The sequence below is a fragment of the Halichoerus grypus genome, chromosome 5 (genome assembly GCF_964656455.1).
Source record: "Halichoerus grypus chromosome 5, mHalGry1.hap1.1, whole genome shotgun sequence".
Taxonomy (NCBI): Eukaryota; Metazoa; Chordata; class Mammalia; order Carnivora; family Phocidae; genus Halichoerus; species Halichoerus grypus.
In genome coordinates this window covers 140,560,917-140,582,273 of record NC_135716.1, presented here as the reverse complement: position 1 = coordinate 140,582,273, position 21,357 = coordinate 140,560,917, and the positions used below count along the sequence as shown (strand labels likewise).

The window sequence follows — 21,357 nt, the reverse complement described above, 5'->3', positions numbered from 1 at the left end:
CAGGAGCTCTTGGGAGCAAGAAGCAAGGGTGGTAATTCAGGGTCGGGGAGGGAGTTATCACTTAGGCTACTCTGCAATAGAAACCTAATATTGAGATGTTTTTGCTAATTCATAGTGATTTCCCACAAGCATACCTCCTGTGAGACATTCAGAATGTTAATTGAATGAATACATGGATGAATAATCTGCCCATGGGTAAACTGACTGTATAACCCAAATTCTGCTCTAGCAGTTGCTTTTTTTTTTTTTTAATTTTTTAAAAGATTTTATTTATTTATTTGACAGAGAGAGACACAGCGAGAGAGGGAACACAAGCAGGGGGAGTGGGAGAGGGAGAGCAGGCTCCCCACTGAGCAGGGAGCCCGATGTGGGGCTCGATCCCAGGACCCTCGGATCATGACCTGAGCTGAAGGCAGCTGCTTAACGACTGAGCCACCCAGGCGCCCCTAGCAGTTGCTTTTAATTCTCTTAAAACATGACACTTTCTAAGGCCTGTGCTTTGTTTCACGTGCTGACCCTTTCATGTTAGAGCCTCCTTCCTCACCATCTTCACCTGGCTGACCAGCGGCCAGTCATTTTCAGAACTAAATGAAAGCTTCCCTGCCTTCTGGAAGCTCTCTGTGCAGCCTCGGACTCAGCTGTGCATAGCCGCCTCTGTGCTCCATGTCCCACTTCTGTTCTGACTGTTGACTTACCTGGGAGACTGGCTTTGTCTGTCCAGCCACATGCTGCATACAGGCAGGACTGTGGCATATTCCTCCTGGCATCCCAGCACCCTGCACTGTGCCTGGCAGGTAACAGGTGCTCAGTGAGAGATTAAATGAGCTTTCAGTGGAGTCCTTGATTTGTGATTTTCTATAAGAACTGGAAAATGATTAACTTCCTATTTTTTGTTCACAATGCAAATCATTAATAGATAATCTTCATATATATATGTAATAAGCTAATAGAGTCTCACAGTTTCATTGTGCGGTTCTGTGTTTTGAGAGCCTCTTCCTGTAGAGGCAGTAGGAGCTGGAAAGTCGTTCCAGTTGAAAGTTCAGCGACAGGTGTTTTTGTCTTGAAGCTGCTGCAGTTGCATTTATACAATATTTAAGAAGCAGTATTGACACTGTTCCCCCCTTTTTTTTTTTTAGATTTATTTATTTGAGAGGGAGAGAGAGCACGCGGAGGGGAGAGGCAGAGGGAGAGGGGGAGAGAATCTTAAGCAGACTCTGTGCTGAGCGTGGAGCCCATGGTGGGACTTGATCCCATGACCCTGAGATCATGAGCTGAGCCGAAACCAAGAGTCAGATGCTTAGCCAGCTGTGCCACCCAGGTGCCCTGACATTGTCCCCCTTAACACGCACACATACACACATGCATGTGTATGCATGTGTGCACTTGTGTGTGTGTGTGTTTACCTACACACCCACAGTCTGATTCTGTGATGTTTCTGGGATGAGACCTGGACATCAATGTTTTTAAAACTACCCTGGGTGGTTCTAATGTGCAAGGAGGGTTGAGATCCAAAACTTTAAGCAATGATATTATACAATATAATCACTCAGCTATTTAAAAATAAATCTTAGGGGCACCTGGGTGGCTCAGTCGTTAAGCATCTGCCTTCGGCTCGGGTCATGATCCCAGGGTCCTGGGATCGAGCCCCGCATCGGGGTCCCTGCTCAACGGGGAGTCTGCTACTCCCTCTCCCTCTGTCCCTCCTCCCTGCTTGTGCGCTCTCTCTCTCTTGCTCACCCTCAAATAAATAAAATCTTAAAAAAGAAACCAAACAAATCTTAAATGTCTCTCTGGAAGGTGTCAGGTATTTCCTCTTATTTTCCAAGTATTACTGTTGTTTGAGGAGCTTCTGTGGGACCTGAACCCCCCAGCAGGCAAAGCTGAGACTGAGTCCTTGCCTCATCATGGTGATGATGACCTGACTTCCATATTTTCTTAGGTTGGCATTTTTTTTCTGTAAGTTTTAAAGATTCTTTTTCAGAGACATGGCAAAATAAGGAAAATAAAATTCGTAGCCTCTTGTGTACCCACTACTGAGGATAAAGAGATGAAAATTTGCCATCTTTACCACAGACTTTTTTTAAGGGAAGAACTACTTGAAGCTTTGGCTCATGTCCACAGCCCCCCCACCCCCGCACCTGGCAGGTGACCAGGCTGCTGTAGTTGGTGTTCACAAACACGTTGTTGCTGTGCTTTCCCAACATATGTGTCTACCCTCAACAACAAACAATATATATGGTGTTTAAAAATATCCCAGCTGGTAGCATTATTCATGTTGATATGTGTAGCTTGAGTTTAAGTTTGTTGTACCAATTTATTTATCCATTCTCTCAGCACAGATCTGTTTCAAAGCACGCTATATGCTTTTCCAAGCTGTGAGATAGGAGGCATGTCTTAAATCTTGGAGTCAGTTTGTCATGGAAAACGACCCAGGTCAGAGAGTTGTTTTGAGGATTAAGTGAGATGCGAATAAAATGTTTAGCACAGGGCTTGGGGCACGCACACACACACATACACACACACAGCTTTATAAACATTTGTTATTAGCAAAGATATATAATTGCTACAGCTCTTCTGCAATTGCAGAATAATGTGTGAAGGGCCTGGTTCAATTACTGTTGGGTCCCCTTTTATCTTTCCCTTTTATTATCTCCCAGTTTATTCATTGCTGCTCTCTGCATGTTGCCATCCAGGAAGCAGAGGACTGTAAAAAGAATATTGGCTTGCCCATTAGTACATGAGGAATTAATTGAGGCCGTGGAAGGGAGAAAGGGACAGTTTCTTCCTGTGTGGGCTGCAGGATGGTAGAGGTCGGATGTGAGGTGCATGCTTGCGCTGCCTTTCCAGCTGGTTTTAAATTCTGTTTCTTTTTTCTTCTTCTTCTTGAGAGCCTACTATGTGATAGGTACTTGCCTTTATGCGCATTGCCTTGTTTGGTGAATGAAAAATCTCAATTAACCCTTAAATGCTATTAGGTGTTGTTATCCCTGTTTTCTAGGTAAGGACGCTTAGGCTAAGAAAAATTTAATGACTCTTGTGATGTATCTTCACCTGTAACTGAAATAGTGCACGTTCCCCATGAGGTCCGCCTGATCCCCAAACTGAAAATAATTCCATTGCTTCCCACTCCATGAAACCGAGAGAGGGGGATAAAACAGCTAAGTTAACTGATTTTAATCAAAGTGACTAGAAGAAGTGGGGCTATAAGCAGATAAAAGCCATCGTATGGATGTAGTTGGCGTGTTATATTGGATATATTATTCTGTTGAAGTGTCTGTCCAAACAGATCTAAAAAAGCCAACGTATTGTTTTAGGCTTACTTCATAGGCTCTTTTCCCGAAGATAGACCCAGAAAAGGTTTTCTGGAACAGAAGGGATAGGACAGGAGGGGAAGAAGTTGGGAGAGAATGAATGAGAATCTAATTGATGGGTAGATCTCAACCGGTTTTAATGTCGACATTTGACCCTGGGGTGACACTTAAAGGACACATCGCACCAAGGCAAATCCAAGGCTTGGGTGGAATGTACTAATTCATGTTGGTGGTAGCCCTCTCCCTTGCTGTTGCTGATGTATGAAATTATAGTAGTTGTGCAGATTGGTGCCCTTGGGATTCTGGAAGTGCCCCCTTGAAGTAGAAGGCTAAGATTATGCGTGTGTCTTCCCCTCTCTCGTTTCTGCTAGGGGATCCCCGCCGAAACATCATCATGTGGCTGGACCACCGGGCGGTCAGTCAGGTCCACAGGATCAATGAAACCAAGCACAGTGTCCTGCGGTATGTCGGCGGTGTGATGTCCGTGGAGATGCAGGCCCCGAAGCTTCTGTGGCTCAAGGAGGTGAGCGCCTAGGGTGCAGCGAGCATGCTAATCACAGCCGGGGATTCTGCTGATGTCGGATCCATCTGTACCAGGCGCCGTGCTAAAGTCTGTTAGGTTTGATTTTTCCCAGCAGCTCTCTGACGAAGGTTGATCCCAATTTATTGATTACGTTGCAGTTAAATCATTCCTGTTTTTAAGTGCTAACTTTAGGCAGGCACAGTGATAAGTGTTTGACACAGATTATCTTTTTGAATCCTAGCAGCCACCTTATGGAGGTAGGGGTTGTCTCTTTTTGGGGGGAGGGGGTGAGGGTTTTCTGTAGACAAGAAAACTAAAGCTAATAGAGATTAACCAACTCACCCAAAATGACATGATAAGTATGTGGCAGAGCCAGGGTTGGAATCTGAGCCTGGTTGACTCCAAAATCAGTTCTCTTAATATCCAGGACTCTCCTGGAGTTCAGAGGCTGATTACCACTCAATAGAAAGTAGCAGAGCTGGGCTTTAAGTCCACATCTTCTGACCAGAACCTTCTTTCCCTGTGCACTTGTATCCCCCGAGGATTAATCTGACCTTGGTGGCATGTTGGGGTTTTTCATGTCACCTGAACTTGAGTTTCCATGTCCTTGAGTGATACGGTGATCTCTGGATGGAGCCCTTGCAGGTGGTTCCTGTTTCCAGATGTTCAGATCCATTATGAACTGTGGATAATGGTGATGTCAGCTTCATGGTGCCCAGTAGGGATGGATGTGTGAGAAAGTTCAAGTCTCTGGGAACCTCAGGGACTTGAAAATTCCCAGGTGGTCTGGTGAGGAGAGAATCCATCTAATGAGTAAGACCTGGCATGATTCATTTACTGGCTCTGGGGTTTCAGGTGATCTGAGTCTTCGATTACTCAAAATGTATATGGGGTGAGGGGAGCGTTAGGGTGCTGAGGAGGTGTCCCTGGATTGCCACCGAGAGCAGAAGAGACAGAAGCAAAGAGGGCATCAGTAATCAAGGGAGGTTTGGCTTGTTACCTGGTTAGCATATTGAGCTGTTGTGTAAGCTTTAATTTGCAAAAAGCCTTCTATATTTATTAAGAGTCTGAAAACACAGAGCATTTTAGGAGTCAGGGGTTTCTGACCCTACTGGCATCACCTTATGTGACTTTGAGCAAAGCAGTTCTCATCCCAGGCCCCACTTTGTCCATCTATAAAGTGAGAGAGCTGGTCTGAACCAGTTTGAAAACGTGATATAAATATATCCTGAAATACCAATCAGAATATAGAACTACTCCGCACTGCCCACACCTTCTGCTTTGTGTTCTGTAGACGTTAATTGATTTAATCTTAGCAAGCTCTGCCTGATAGACAGCATGGGAAACTGAGGCTGACAGAGATAGCAGCATGATTTTCCTAAACAGATGGTAGAGCCAGAATTTAAACCCATGTCTGCTGGCCTTCAAATCCCAGCTCGCCTCATCATGTTATGCTGCACTGAAATCCCTCTTTAAAGTGTGTCACTTAGGGTAGGACCAGGAACAGGGGAAGTGGTGTTTTTAAACCAGCCTAAACACGCTGCAAGGAAACAGATGGGTTGGATACATCACACCCTTCTTGGCCACAGGTAAGGAAGAGCTGTACTGAATTAAGGAGGAGGATCAGGTAGGTGGTCATTGGTACATCCTCAGGGCCTTATTGAGCACCTGCTTCATGGCTGGCTTGGGGCTGTATATCCCAGGAGGTCTGAATACACATCTGGTGTGAACCTCTCTGGATGCTCAGCACTGTGTGCTTGAGATCAAACTGTACTAAATAAAGCACATAGAAAATAATTAGGTTCTAGATTGCATGACAGTCAGTGATTATGACCTCCAGAGACTGACCATCCATCCATCTAATCAGTTCCATTTCAGAGTTTTCTGAGAAAGGCCTGAAACATTATTTCATCGTGTATTTAACTACCTGATGGTTGAGCCTCAAATCGGTTTTTAAAATTTCTTAAATTTATTTTTATTTATTTATTTTTGATAAACACGTACAGGAATCCATGCTGAGAATTCCTTTGATTTTTGTCATGATTACAAATTCAAATAAAAGATATTGTCTAATACCAGTTTTAGCATTTTCTCCTTAAAGCCTGACCCAGATGGCTTATGACCCTCTTCTGACTTGAAGGTGTAAATGAATCATCTGGGGATCTTGTTAAATTGTAGATTTCTGATTTAGTACTCCTGGGGTAGGGACTGAGAGTTGGCATTTCTGACAAGCTCCCAGGCGATGCTGATGTTGCTGGCCCAGAGACTTATAAAACCACTTCTAGTTCGAGAAGCTCTGTGCTTTATATCCTGAAGAGCACGTATTTGTGGAGAATCAGGAGACGGTACCTTCTTTTGAATGGGGCTATGGGAGACTGGGGTACCAGGAAGTTAGATACTTTCAAAGAGTTGTTCAACAGCACATCAGAGTCAGAACGTGACTCTGTGCTAAGCTCATGGGGCTGTCATTTGTTTACTCCCTTATTCGCTCTTTAATTCACCAAATATTAACTGAGGTTCTGCTGTGACCCAGCAGTGTCACAGGCACTGGGGACACAAGCACAAAGAGTACTCAGGCTTACCCTTGAGGGGCCCAGTGTCCTCTGGGGCAGTGGTGGGGAAGCAAAGGGGGGGTTTGGGTGGAGGAAAGAGACACGGAACCAGAACTGTCAGAAGATGTTCTAAGCACCTTGATAAAGGAATATGCAAAGTGCTTTCGGAGAAAATAATTTGCTTCCGGGAGGAGTTCTTGAAGATGAGTCTCAAGATAGGAGTGGAGGTTTTGCCTAATAGAGAAGACAGGGAGGAAATTCTAGAGAAAGACTATGGTTCGTTTTTGGTAAGGTACGTAGGTCCTGGGATGAGAGCCCAGGATGCTTCTCTGAGTGTAGTAGGAGATGAGGCCAGGTAAGTAGCCTGGGCTCAGTTTGTTAAGGGCTTATTTGGTGATAGATGGTTTTTAAGCAAGGGGGAGGGAATGTCTTAGATACCTTTGGCAGGGATGAAGAGACTGGATTAGGGGTGAGGAAATGTGTGTGTGTGGGAGTAAGAACCAGTTTTCATACTTTCCTGATTATAGCACTTTGTTGACTTTGCTTTGCTCTTAGGATAAATTCCAAAATTTGTAACACAGCCCAGAAGATGGTATGTGATATCATTTTCACCTCCCCCTTTCTGCTTACTGTGTGTCCCTCACCTTGCTCACTCTATCCCCGGGACCCCGTCAGGGTGTCTCAAACATGCTCTGTTCTTTGCCACCTCCGTCTTGACTAGGGGTTGGCAAACTCCAGTGCATGGGCCACATCTGACCTGCTGCTTGCTTGGGATGTTTTGGGAGCAAAGAATGGGTTTTACTTAAAATGGTTGAAAAAGGATTCAAAAGGAGAATGATGTTTTGTAACTTGTGAAAATTATGTGAAATTCAGATTTTTGGGGCCACAAAGTTTTTTTTTTTTGGGGGGGGGCCACAAAGTTTTATTGAAACACAGCCACACTCATTTATGTTTTGTCTGTGGCTGCTTTTGCATCACATTTACACCTTCAAGACAAATGCATCACAGTGACAGAGCTGAGTAGTTGAGACAGAGACTGTGTGCCTACAAGGCTGAAAATATTTACTCTGTAGACCGTTAGAGAAAAGTTTGCTGACCCCTGGTCTTGGTGATGTGATGCTGTCCTTTCTGCCCCTGAATATTCTTCCCTCTACTCAACACCGATCCTAACTTATCATTCAGGTTTCAGCTTTACTGTTATGTCTTCAGAAAAGCCTTGCCTGACTCTCCAATAAATTAGAGATCTCTTTCCATTGCCCTCTTACTTCACTGTATCTTTCTTAAATTGTAGTGATGTATTATTTTGTATGATGATTTGCATGGTGCTTGGGTCTTCCCACCACTGTAATCCATGGGGGGGATGGAGAGCCTATCCATTTTGTTCATGGCTGTTTCACTACCCCTAATCAGCCTGCCGTATAGTAGGTAGTCAGTAAGTAGTTTTGAGTAGGGGCTCGGTAAGGGGCTTTTGCAGTCCCCCAGGTGAGAAGTCATGAGGCGTAAAGTAGGCACTGTGGGGTGGAGAAGAGATAGGTTCCAGAATTTTTAGAGCATACTATCAGCAGGATATGGAGGCTGATTGGCTATGAGAAGCGAGCGAGATGGCAGAGTCAGAGCTGACCACTCACTTTAGTACCGCTGTCATTCGTGGGCTCCTTGTCCTTAGCCTGGAATCTGATGACATCGGGAGTCGGGCAGAATCTGGAGTTCAGACTTCCCAGAAGACCCAAGTGATAGACTAGGACCACCGCAGCTCTTGGGCAAAGTCACGCGGGTCCTGGTTCTGCAATGTGGAATTTTAATCATGTCCTTTACATTTAAAATTTGTGTGTTTCAGGTTGATGTATGTCTCCTTAATAAGAATTGTCAGATAAAAGGAGAAATGCCATTTGAATTTTTCATAACCCCCAGCAGTCTGGCTTTTCCATTTGGTCTCAATGATTCTGACTCTCATCTTAATGAAGGCCAAATGTAAATTAAGTTCTGTCAAGGCTGGAACAGCTGGAGTCTCCTATCTTTATAAACATGAAACATTGCAGGGTAACAAGGTGCAGACTGGGGAAGGTCAAGAGAGTTAAGGGCTGATGCCGATCCTGACAGCTCAGTGTTAATGGAAGATAATTAACTGGTGTGTAGGGGCTTCGTGGAGATCTTCCAATCCGACTTTTAACTCATTTCCTCTTTTTGCCATTGTCAGCAGAGCAGAAAGCTAATCATTTTATAGTTTGAGATTTTCATTGTTCTTTCCCGACTGGAACCGACTGGCTGGAATGTCTGAGGATTTTGTTGATGGGTTTAGAAGATCTGTCTGCCCCCGCCTCCCCCATCTCTCCCCAGTTCATGCCTCTGTGCTTCTGTTCCCCTGATAGTGTGCTGGGAAAATGAAGAAATGATTCTCTGGTTCTAATGTGCCTTTTGCTGTATATGTAGATTCTTTGGAGGAAGCTGGGAGTTGGGATGCCTAGAGAGGTGGTTTGATAACTAACTGTTAGCTGTGGAAGGTGTGAGTGGAGTGCTTTTTGTGAGAACTATTGAAACAAAACAAAACAAAACTCCGTGAGAGGTCAGGAAAGCCTGGTTCTAGTCCTTTCTGTGAAGTAAGAGGCTTGTCCCAGCTCATTTTTAGTTCCTTGTCTGGCCTCATTCTTTCCTTCTTCTTGACTGTATAATAACATCTATTACCTTAGATTTTTTCTTGCTTGAAATTCTGTGGAAGATAATGTTAATTTCCTTTCTTTGAAATATACCATTTCTTTTTTAATGGCAATTATGGTGGGAACTACAGTCTTTCTCTGTGAGTTACTCTGGCTTTAAATTGCATGTATAGGCCTATTATTGTTCACCTACATTAATCAGACCTTAGCAGTAGAGCTGATATAAGATATTGGGGAAATTTGGGGGATAAATCACAGTTCTGTAACAGAAGTAAAGTACAGGATTTGAAGCCAGACACACTTGGATTTAAATCACTCTCTGCCATTTACCAATTCTGGGACCTCAGACGAATGAAATCAACTTCTCTGAGTCTCACAGTGTTGAGCTGTAAAATGAGAATAGTAGTGTCAGCCTTGTGGAACTATTATAATTTAGTCAGATATTTGTAAAGCACTTTATGCAAGTAGATATTCAGATAGTAGTTACATCTTCACTTCCATTGCATTTAAAAAAAAGTTTGTTCTACTGATGGTCATGTCAGTAATATCCTATCACCAACTGAAAGAATTTTAAAAACTAGAATATCTTATTTCACGTAGTTGGCTGTAATGAGTGGTATTTTTCCTGTTTGACTAATAGCTAAGGAAAGCATCTAAAAACCACCATGAGGTTGTCAGAGACAATCATAGAAAATATCCAGTACAATAGTACAAAACATATTTTCAGAGTCATTCATTTATGTGACTCATCCACATCCTATGTGTAATCCCTATACCAGAAGGCAGCCGACTTTGAACTTTGAAGCAGGTTTACCTAATACCTTCTACTGTTTCCCCTGAAATTCACCATTGCCTCCAGCCTCAGCATTATTTTATTTCACAAAGATTATTTTATTTACTCTTCACACCCGACTTGTGGGGTTGATATGATCTCTTTTTGTGGGTAAGGAAACTGAAACTCAGAAACATTAAATGACTTACAGTCTCATACTGGGTGAGCAAACCTCCGTCGGGAGCCATACCACAGCTCTGCGCCCTGTACCCGTCCTGTGGGGGCCTCTGTAATCCACTGTCGGGATCCAGAAGTGGTCTTTGCCTTCAAGAGATTATAGTCTGATGGGAGAAGAAAGATAACAGCTCACCTGAGCAATCAGATCGGAGAAAGGAAACAGGTGAAGACAGTAGCTAAAGCGTATATAGTGCTAATTATATATCTAGCACTTTTCCAAGCATTTTATCCGTGCTAAACTCCTCTAATCCTCACTTCCACCCTATGAAGTATCAGATGATGAAACAGGCTCAGAGATGTTAAGCAACTTGCCCAAGGTCACTCAGCTAATAAATGGCAAGGCTGGGATTGGAACCTTGGCATTTCAGATCTAGAATCTGGGCTTATCACCATTTCTCCCAACCGCCTTCTTCAAGTGTTTGCCTTGCAGGGTTTGGATAGATTAGTTCAGGGAAGAAATTTGTAAGTGATAACTTCAGGAGCCTCTGAGGCCAGGGAGAATGGATGGTGGGTTCATTTTTTTTTTTTTTCCTTTAACAAATATTGTTTATTGTCTCTTGTGCAATAGGTACTGTGTTGGGCGTTAGAGATTCCAAAGTAAGCAAGACAGGTAAGGGCCCTGGGTAGGCTTCTGAGAACTTAGATTCTAGTATAGAGAGGCAGAAACTAGACAAAGAGACAAATACACACATACACACACACACACACACACACACAAAGTGATTATATTTTCTGGAAAATGCTATGAAGGAAAAATACAGATGAACAGATTTGGCATGACTGGCATGTTCTCTCTTGGGAGGTTTTGTTTGACCTGAATGATGATGATTTCAGGAAGAAAGGACAGCAGATTCATGAAGGGATGAAAGTACCTGTGAGATCAGCAGAGGAGGTCAGCAGGGCTGGGAGGGTGTGAACAAGGCAGAAAGTAGTGGGAGGTGGGTTGGAGCACTGGGTAGAGACCAGCTCCTGCATGGCCTTGAGGCCATGGGCAAGAATTTGGATTTTATTCTAACAGTAGTGGGGAAGGGTCAGTGGATTTTAATCATAAGTATGACATGATCTCTGGTTTATGATGTAGAAATCACTCTGGCATAGTACTGGGTAGGTAATATTTGTATAACAACAAAGTTTACATTATAATGTTAAAAGGAAAAATTACAAAACTGTGCAGTCTTATGAATATATTTGTTTTAAGAAATTATCAATATAGAGGGGGGCCTGGGTGGCTCAGTCTGTTAAGTGTCTGCCTTCGGCTCAGGTCATAATCCAGGGGCCCTGGGATGGAGCCCGGAATTGGGCTCCCTGCTCAGAGGAGAGCCTGCTTCTCCCTCTGCCTCTGCCTCTCCTCCCCACTCGCGTGGCTCTCTCTCTCTCTCTCCTTCTCTCTCTCTCTCAAATAAATAAAATCTTTAAAAAAAAGTTATCAGTATAGAAAAAAACTGGCTATGTATACAAAAAACGTTAACAATGGGGCAATAGTTTGCTACTGTTATAGCACAGTGCTCACGCATTTATTACTTCTTGGTAATTTTTCATGAAAAAAATAATCTTGTAGTCCTAGCTAACCTTTCTGTTTTATACTACTTCATCATTTAGCGTAGGATTTTTTTCTTCTTGGGCATGTTTTCCTTAAAAGCCCCAACACAGTATTATTACCCCATTATACAGATGAAGAAAACAAGACCCAGAGGGCTTAAATAGCTTCCCCAAAGCTACACAGCAAATACAGGTGGCGCCAGGATTCTCCCCAAATCCAGCCTTCCTCCAGCTCCTGGGCTCTGCCCATCGGGCCTTGCTGCCTGTTCTCAAAGAGCACTCGTTTCTTACGACACGGCAGGGCTGCCGCCTGGCAGCTCACAGGCCGAATCTGGTCCCCAGATGGGTTTTGTTTGACCTTACCCTGTGCTTGAAAACAAAAACAAAAATAAAAACTTTTTTTTTTGAATTAGTTTTCAACATTTAAAAACTAAGAAATTTCACATAAAAATCCAGATTTTCTGCTTCTTTAGAAGAAATAACCAAAGGATTTGGCAGTCGGGGGCCCACATTCCCATGTGGAAGGAACTGGCTAGTGCTGAGCAGGGGCTGCCCCCTTTAGAAGGGGCAAGTGTCCTTCATTTCACAGCCATCCCCACCCAGCTTGCTCTGCTCATTTCCTTTCCCAGCATTACCCTCTAGGCGTTTGGATTGGAGACCCAGGCTGTGGGAATTTGTTCAAGGAATCCATCATTACTTTTCCTATAACAAAATGCTTAGAGAAGTGGAAAGATTTTCCAGATGGCGAACTTCTCTGTCAGTGGCTCTAGGAATGCTATACCCATATTCTCTCACACCTCTGAGTCTTTGCTCAGGTTTTTCTTTTGCCTGGCAAACTTACAATTTCGTCCTTCACTTGGGAAAACTTATACTAATTCTTCAAGACTCCAAGAAGCCTTCTTTGATTTTCTCCATCGGGTGTTGATTAGGCTCCTGCCCTTTGTCCCCCATGGCATCCCCCCCCTTTCCTCTACCTTGGAATTTATTACAGTATATTGTGCCTCGTTTATCTCTGTGTCCCTAATGTCTAGGGCACTGCTTAGCATCTAACACTAACCGCCCAGTAGATCTTTTAACCGATGGATGGATGAACAGATGAATGAATTTACCAAATCGTTTATCATGCCATTTTTGATTGTTGTGTACGTCTGACCAGCAGTTCCATTCTAAAGTAAAGATCTCCTGCGGATCAAATGTAAGTTCATTTTCTCTTCCCCATTGTGGAAAGGGAAGTTTGGAGTATTACCACTCCTTTCCACCCCCTAGCCACCCCTTGGCTGTAGTCCTGTTACCTTGAGTCACAGCTTGTTTTGTGTGTGCAGTGAAGGCCCCAGATGGAGGCAGGAGCTCCTCCTGGCCTCTCTACTGTGTCTCTGTGTCTTGAGCATAACCCTTGGAACTGCTTCCTTTACCCTGCGAGAGAATCCAAGGCGTACGTACTGAATCCAACAGCCTCTCTTTGGAATGTGTATACCAGGGGCCCTATTACGTTCGGACCAGATTTCTCCCAGCCTTTGAGCAGTGTGGACCGTGTTGTCAGCTGTTGTGAGGGCATCTTTTGTGGATTTTCTCTCCAGCGTGGTCTGCCCATAAACTGGGCTTATAACTAAATATTCGGAGTGTTGAAGCTGGTGCCTTCATCTACCTGGACAACGAATCCTTTCCTTATCATCTTTGCATTTGCATATTTGATTTATGCCAAGTATGTACTGTATTCTTTTCGTTTTATAGTCCAACAAAGTAATTTTAAAAAGTAGACCTCCCCCACATAAAAGGACTTGGTCAGATAACTAGTAACATCTAATAAATGTCGGCTATTATTATACTATGTTTTGTATTTTGCTTTATGGCTTATGGCAGACTTTGATGTATATTTTCTTTATTTGACCATGATGACATGGTCTTGTGGGATAAATATTACTATTTGCCACATTTTACAGGTGAATACACAAGCCTCAAAGAAATGAAATGCTTGTCCACAGGGATTAGGATTGGGTCCCCTTCAGTGAAGGTTCTCATGGTTCTAAATCATGTCTTGTTCCTTCTCCTTTGGGTTGATGGATTTTTAGCTCTATAAGAGCAGGGACCAAATCTCTCTATCCATACAAATGCCTCTATCTGGGCAGTTGTCTCCCCAGAGCCAAACACAGTGCTTGCATTAAAATCATACTCAATAAATGCCTGCTAAATGAGCTCACGTTGCCTGGTCCGAGCCACACATGTGGCTGTAGCAGGAAGGCCCATGTGCCCGGCATTTCTGCTGCCTGTCTTCCTGACCACTGTGTAGGGATGTCAGCTACATCCAGGCATTTTTAATGTAACCAGAGGCAAGAGCAAGATTGTTAAGTTCAGCTGCCTTTATGCCTAGGTGGGATGATTCAATGTAAAACAAAAATTGGACAACATTCTTTTCTTATAGTGGCTACAATGCCACTCTATGAGCTTTAGAAAAGGTATGAAGAAAGACAATGCATTTAATGTGTGTCGTGATAGAGGAACTCGTTGGCACAATCCGCCTTGTGGAAGTGAACTGTAACCTTGGAAATCTGGAGACTCAGGGTAGGTAGATGTTGATTGAGGCAAGAGAGGAGGCAGGCCAGAAGTCAGGAAAGATGCTGGATGGGATTCTTTTGGAAAGATAAGTCAATCTCATTTTCTCTGTATATACAGCTTGGTTTTACTCTTTTCTTTTTTCTTTTTTTTTTGGTTCAAAATGAGAATAGCTGTTCTGTCTTATAGGGACATACTCATTTAATCGGTGAAACAAACTTTTGGCTGGTAACTACTATGTAGAAGATGCTATGCTTGGGGTTGGGGAGATAAAATGGAAGCTGACAGTGTCCTTTATCTCAAGTGGCTCCCAGGTCTAAGACCAAGTGCAAGAGGCTGTGAAAGCCATTTTCCCCCAACATTTTATGATCATAATCTTTAAACATACAGAAGAGTTTGGAGAATTTTATCATAAATACTCAGAACCATCACCTGGATTCTGCCATTAACATTTTACATGCTTTATCAGGTATATGTCCATCTATCTGCCCTTCTATCCATCATCAATCATCCTTAAGTTTTTGCAAGTTGAGACATTGTTACACTTACAAAAACAGTTTGAAATGTGTTTACCTTATTGAGATACTTACTAAATTCTATTTAAGGTATTTACCCTGTTTGATTGCTGTCTACAAACATCATCAATACTAGCACTAGAATTTATTAGATACCTACCATGTGCTTTTAAGTTTGCTATCTGACTTAATGCTTATGAAAGTCCTGTGAGGTGGATGTGATCACTTACTTTGCAGATAAAGAAGGTGAGGATAGAGGAAATGAAGTAGATTACCACTTACTGACTGTTGGATCTGGCAGGGCTGGAATGGAAACCTGGGTTTTCTAACTCCAGGAAATGGATTTAAAAAGAAGTTTTAGAGGTTAGCTGGTCAAACTCCAGTCTTTATCAGGCACAGTCCCCCATCTTCTCTACAGATGAAACACCTGGGTAGAGAGCTAGTTCTCATAGTTCAGGTTGCAAATCCCAGATAACAAATTTGTCTGACTGAAATTTTGAAGTTAAATATGAATTCTAGAATAAAAAATAATCGAAGTCATCCTAAGTTAGACTCCCAATTAAAGGATCATGCCTGAGACCTTCCACTACACAAATTCCAACCCATTCCTCTTTGTCCATGCTGTAGCACATTAGTTACCTCTTAAAGAGCTGGCCTTTTCCTCCCCTTTGCATTCACCTTAAAGTGTTTGTAGTTCAAAAAAAAAAAAAAAAAAAAGAGTAAATGATTTAACTAGTTCCTTACCTCTTCTGAACCCAGGGGTCCTGGAGGCACCTCTGCAGCTGACCTCACTCAAGGGTTATCTCTGTGCATCATGCTGTGGCCACTCTGCTGGCTGAATGATAAAGTCATTCAGGGATCTCCTTAACACCCCACGTCTCCTGAATCCTTCCTGTATGGAGAGGCTGCAGATTAGGTAAAACTTGGTAATAAAAAGTCTGATCTCAACTCTACAGCCCCATCAGTACCCGTCCCCACACCCTCTTAAAAAACTGCTTTAGTTTGGCTTCCAAGCTTTGTAATCTCAACAGTCAGTGTCTTCTGGCTCAAAAAATGCAAGACTAGGGAGTGTTCAGAGGGAATGAGCGACCTGCCTGAGGAAGTGGCTCTGCCCTCCCTGGCTTCTGTCTCTCATTTGGGCTTTGCCAGAGGGTCGGAACTGTGGCACAGAGACATTTTCTCCCAGTCGTGCTATGTGTGTAGCTATTGGAGCTTGCCCAAGTAAAGCAAAGCGAGCAATTAGGAAATAAGATCTTTTTGCCAATTAATTATTCATAATATTTTTAGTAATAAGGATTTGATCTTCCCCAATATAATAATTATTATTACTTCACCATCAGTGCGTGGAAATTATGGGTCACGGACTCGCACCAGTTCACGGTCTGGTATTTGGGAGCAACTGGTCTCCGTGAGCACTGAAATTCTCCTGCAAAGCTGGCATTCTGTGGATCTAAGATAGATGAGAAGAGAATCAGGACCTGAGTGAACCCTACTGCAGTTGTCTTGGCATGAGGCCATGTGGTCTGGCTTTGGCTGAGGGTCAGAGACAAGCCCATGGACCTGAGAAAGAGGGTGAATCACTGTGGAAGTATTTATCGAGCACCTCCCTTGTCCTGGGAAGCGGCAACCGGACAGTAGTGTATTGGCCTTGGAATTCATGTGGCTGGGGTTTCACCCAGGATTTTCACTTACTATCTGCATGATCTTGGGCAATTCTCTTCACTATGGGCCTTAGGTTCCTGTCTATAAAATGGTGTTAAAGGCAGTATTGTTTCTCTATGTCTTAGAGGGGAGGGTATTTGGTAAGTTGTAGAGTGCTGGTATAATGATGTATTTCCAAATGATGAATATGATGGAAGTGGTTGGTTTGGGGAAAGAAAATTAGGCCTATTTTTCATATTCTTCTCTCTAGATGCAGCTGAGAAGGCCAAGAATGAAGGGAAAAATTCACATTATTGTGAGGGCAGGCAATTAACAAAGTGTGCTTAATCTTTAGGGACAACTTGGGGTGCAGGTATTACTGTCCTGTTTGAACAGGTGGCAACAGGCTGAGAATATTCACCTAATGCAGTTCATGAGTGGTCAAGCTGGGCTCTAACTCGAAATTACTCAAGCATGTGCTCATAACAGCTCACAGACCAAGGATCGGGGAGAGTGAAAGAGCCTGGGAGAGAGTCATTCCATCCTCAGATGCTCCAGAGCAGTCTCACTTACCCTGTCACTGGTAACTTATGGGGTCTTCAGCAACAAACATGCTCAGGATGATGGCTCTGAGAATGAGTACATCTTTTAGAAGTGGTCTAAGAACAGTGTGTGCTCATCAGTTCCCACCAGAATCAATCAGGGACATTTATTCATTCAGCAAATATTTATTGAAAATGTACTTTATTCCAGGAACTCAGTAAAGTGCTGGGAATATAGCATAAGAGGCCCTATCCTCCAGCTGCTTCTGTTCTAGAAAAGGGACAGAAATGAAGAAATGAAGTCCCAGTGCCCTATAGGTGGGATGGCATCAGGTCTCTGTGGAGGTACACCCCAGTTAGGGGAGAGGAGTCAGGAGGAGGTGGTCTGTAGGCAGGGGCTGAGGTGGAGGGGAGCTAGGTAAGCCCTCAGGTGGGGTGGCTTGCAAAAGGCAGGCCGGGTAGGTGGAGTGCCCCTGGGCAAGGTCTGCCCATCTGAGGAGACGAGACCTCCGTGGGGCTGCAAGTACCCTATGTTGGGAAGGCAATGAGTGAGTCAGTCAGAAAGCACCTTTTGAGTCCCATCTGTGTGTTTACTGCTATTCCTGATGGGAGTTTCCCATTTGCACATGGATAGAGCCAGCATACTCCAGCCACAGGGAGAGAAAGGCTGGGAACACTCTGCCCCTCCCCCCTTTTCTGACACTCCCATCTCAAGGGCCTGAAGCTGAAACCCAGGGTTCACTTGGCTGCCATGTCCTCTCTGAGCAGAGGGGCAGTGTCCTCATTTCAGTTCCATCAGGACCAGGCTGGACAGCACTCCAGAGAATAAAGCGGTGAATGAACCCCTCTAGTCCAGCAGGGTGGGACTGAAGGCCAGGCAGGGGCTCTTGCCACCTCTCCCTTGGTGGGCGTGTGACTCAGAGGCGGTGACATCAGCCATGACTTCATTCGCCCAGAGGAGAGACAGTGTGCAGACCGACAATGGGCTCTGGTTCCTGCCCTTCATTCCCCGTGGTGTGTCTCGTCAGGGACACTGCCACGGTCCTGCTCTTGTTTTCCACACATCTTCATTTTTCTGTTTTTTTTGTCTTATTTTATTCATTTCTCATGTTTAACCTATTCATTTACTTTGCCCCATCTCCCCTTTCATTTTGTCCATCTTTTGCTTTGTCTTTATTTTCTTCCTTTCTTTTCTTGCACTTTCTCCTCCTTCTGTGTCAGAAATGCATATGGAAAGAGGTTCTCCTGCTTCCTGTGTCTTCTCTCCTCCAGACTGCCCACATGGCGTTCTGTCCGAACCTTTCTAAAACCATACTCACAAACCACTCCCCACTGGGACTGACGTGGCTCCCGTTCTCTTCTGACCTCAGTGTCTAAGACAAATTCACATTTCCTCTTACTGTACTTCAGCATACATTTCTCAGGCTAAACTTCTCAGGATTCCTTTTCCATGGCCAGGGACACAGTTGATGCTTCTTCCTGAACTTCTCTCAGGCGGTTGGCGCCAGCTGGATCGCCCTCCATGCCATCTCTCCTGGTCTTCGCCTTCCCTCCACACTGAGGTCAGACACTGCCTCCCACATAACACTTCTCCTTGGCTGCTTGCCCACAGCCATCGCTTTCTTTCATGACCATGCAGTATCCTTAGTTTATAACAGGTATTATTAAACTTGGGTTATTCTTTTTCTTTTTTTTTAAGATTTTATTTATTTGAGAGAGAGAGCATGAGAGAGGGGAGGGGTAGAGAGAGAGACAGGGAGAAGCAGACTCCCTGCTGAGCAGGAAGGCTGATTCAGGGCTCGATCCCAGAAGATCCCAGGACCTGGAGATCATGACCTGAGTCGAAGGCAGACGCTTAACGGACTGAGCCACCCAGGCTCCCCTAAACTTGGATTATTCCGTACTATTTGTACATGACTGCCAAGTGTTTCATATGCAGACTCTGTTCCACTTACCCAGTAAACAACATGAGAATTGGGGCCAGTATACACCTGCCTTTCATGCATGGTCTTAGCACAGACTTGACCACAAACCGGGGCTGATAGACAAATTGTAGCATGGTCAATAACTATTTCATTTGAGAAACAATTATTTCATGCTAACTGTAGAGATACAGATGAGAAAATTATGGTCTTTCCCTTAAAGGAGGTAACAGTCTAGTTGGAGAGACAGATAGGTCCCCATATAATTTGAGAAGAGTAAGGATTGTGGAGGAAACTGACAGTTTTCCTGTTTATTGGGGATGTGCCAAGATGGGCACATTAACATCTATCAACTCATCAAGTTGAATCCTACTAACAGTACCGTGAACTAAACATTGCTGTAGATGAACATGAGACCCGTGGATAGTAGGCGACTCACTGTCCAGAAGGAACACAGCTAACAAGGAGAAGAACCAAGGTTTGAAGCAGAACGTGTCTGTCTCTAAGGCTCCTGCTGCTTCCTGAAGATGGTAACAGGTCACGCCACTGACAGTCTAGTAATAAGAACAGTCATTTGAGAAGTGCTTACTCTGTGCCACATGCTCTAAACATTTCACATACAATTGCTCATTTGTTCCCTCAACAACTCGATGGTGTAGGTAGTAGTATTGTTCTCTGTAGTTATTATAGGACCAGGAAATTGAAATGGAGAGTAGTTAAGTAGCTTTCCCAAAGTCCTATGGCTATGAAGTGTTAGAGCCCGGATATGCACCCTTGCAGTCTGGCCCTGGAGAAGAGGCAACAGAATGTTCTGAGGCGCCCCCGCGGAGAGCAGCATACTGCATTTTCAGAACTGCCACTGCATCAGTCCGTTTGGAGAATCAGGGACTGGGGGGTGCTGATAGGTGAAGGTGTTGAGAGGTGAGGCTCAAGAGGAAGCTGGAGCCAGGTCACAGAAATCATATAGTGTTCAATGCCCTCTACAAAGACCTTCACAAAAGACACAAGAAATGTTCTATGGAAGGGATGTTTTCTGTGATGTTGAACTATTCCGCATCCACTGAAGTTATGGTCTTTTTCTATTAGTCGAGTTGTGAAAGGATTTCTCCGTTGTGGACGTTGTCTGTGCCTTGCAAGAAATGACAGTGGAACTCTGTAACAGTGGGATATACCTGCCCAAATAAGGCCCAAAGAAACGCCAAATGGAACAGTAAAGCATACCTGCCCTTTACGGGTTGGGGATAAGTAAAGTTCGGGTTGAAGGAAATTTGGGGAAGAAAGAGGAGGGCGCATCCATGTCAGCCAGCCTGGCCCTGATGCCAGGTTGTCCTCAGGTGTCCCGGAACACTGGCCATTTGATGGAGTGCTGTTCCCGCCTCAGCCCCCTCTGCAATGGTGCTTGGCAGCCATTCAGCACGGGGTTGCACTGACCCAGGAATCCAAGCCAGGAAGTGAATGAATCCATTTTCCAATTAAAATGAAACTTCTCCAAAGACCTACTCACCCCAAGAAGAGAAATTTATCTTCCTGGCAGTCTGGTTTGGCTAGAATGTCTCTGCTCCCAAGACAGACGGTGAAAAGCCATTAACTTGAATGAGGAAAGAGAGACTGGGACAGTTCTTATTCACAATCTCATTCATTTATTCATTCATTCCTTATTCCCATTTCCACAAACTCCTCTTTAGCTTATACATCTCTGCTCACTTATTTATTCCTCCATTCAGCTAACATTATTCATCATTTATATAGCAGATACAATCCTAGGTCCTAGGAATAGATTTAAAAAAAGAAAAAGTCTCCCCTTCACCCTCCACCCCCCGCCCCCCACCTTAGAGCTTTCAGTCTAGTGAAGGAGACAGACCCATGAATGGGTGTGACGGGAGGTGCCATGATAGGGATATTCACAGAGTATTATGGCAGTATAGCATGGGATCACCTTACTCAGGGGAATCAGGGAAGAGTGTGTAGAGTGGGTAATACCTGAGTTGAGTACGGAATGATGAGTACATGTTGGCCAGGTTGAAGAGGGGAGGGTATTCCAGGTAGGATACACTAGGAATCAAGATATAATGGTAAGAAAAAGCCCGGTGTATGTGGGTGATTCTAGTATAGTATCTCAGAGTGATCAGAGACGAAGCTGGTGAGTAAGACATGGGTTGTATATGCCATGTTAGTGGATTTTATTTTTAACTCCAAAGGTAGTAGAAAACTTTGAAGGGTACAAAGTATACTAGATTGAAAGCTCCCTGTAGGTGGGAGCTGTGTCTGTTGTTTGCTTGTTTCCCTAGCACTGAGCATAGTACCTGACATGTAGAAGATACCAAATAAATAATGAATGAATGAGTGAATGATTTATATAGTCAAATGTACATGTTACATAGGCGATTGTGTTCTAATTGGCTGTGTAGATGGTGGGAATCGAAGGGGGTGAGATTTGAAAGTTAGCCACTGTATCAGTTGGGGTGATAACAAACCACTTCAAAACTTAATGGAGTGAAAAACCAACCATTTATTTACTTTGTAATTATGCAGGTTGTTGATTTGGGATGAGTTAAGATAAATGATCTTTCTGGTCTCTACTTAGTCAAGAGTAGAGTAG

General features: G+C 43.8%; 1 protein-coding gene across 14 annotated transcripts in view; it reads left to right on the top strand.

The window, feature by feature from the left end:
• FGGY (FGGY carbohydrate kinase domain containing) overlaps positions 1-21,357 on the top strand; it is a 426,891-nt gene that overhangs the window by 32,909 nt on the left and 372,625 nt on the right. For 11 of the 14 annotated variants that reach the window (XR_013448163.1, XM_078073063.1, XM_078073067.1 and 8 more), the window contains one exon: positions 3,683-3,834. The exons of 2 other annotated variants lie outside the window; for them this stretch is intronic. Coding sequence is in view for 10 of the 12 variants with exons in the window: in XM_078073063.1 (XP_077929189.1) it covers positions 3,683-3,834 (152 nt within the window). In the remaining 2 variants the exon portion in view is untranslated. Of the gene's footprint in view, positions 1-3,682; positions 3,835-21,357 lie in introns of those variants that run through there. One more of the 14 variants, XM_078073072.1, reaches the window with a different exon arrangement.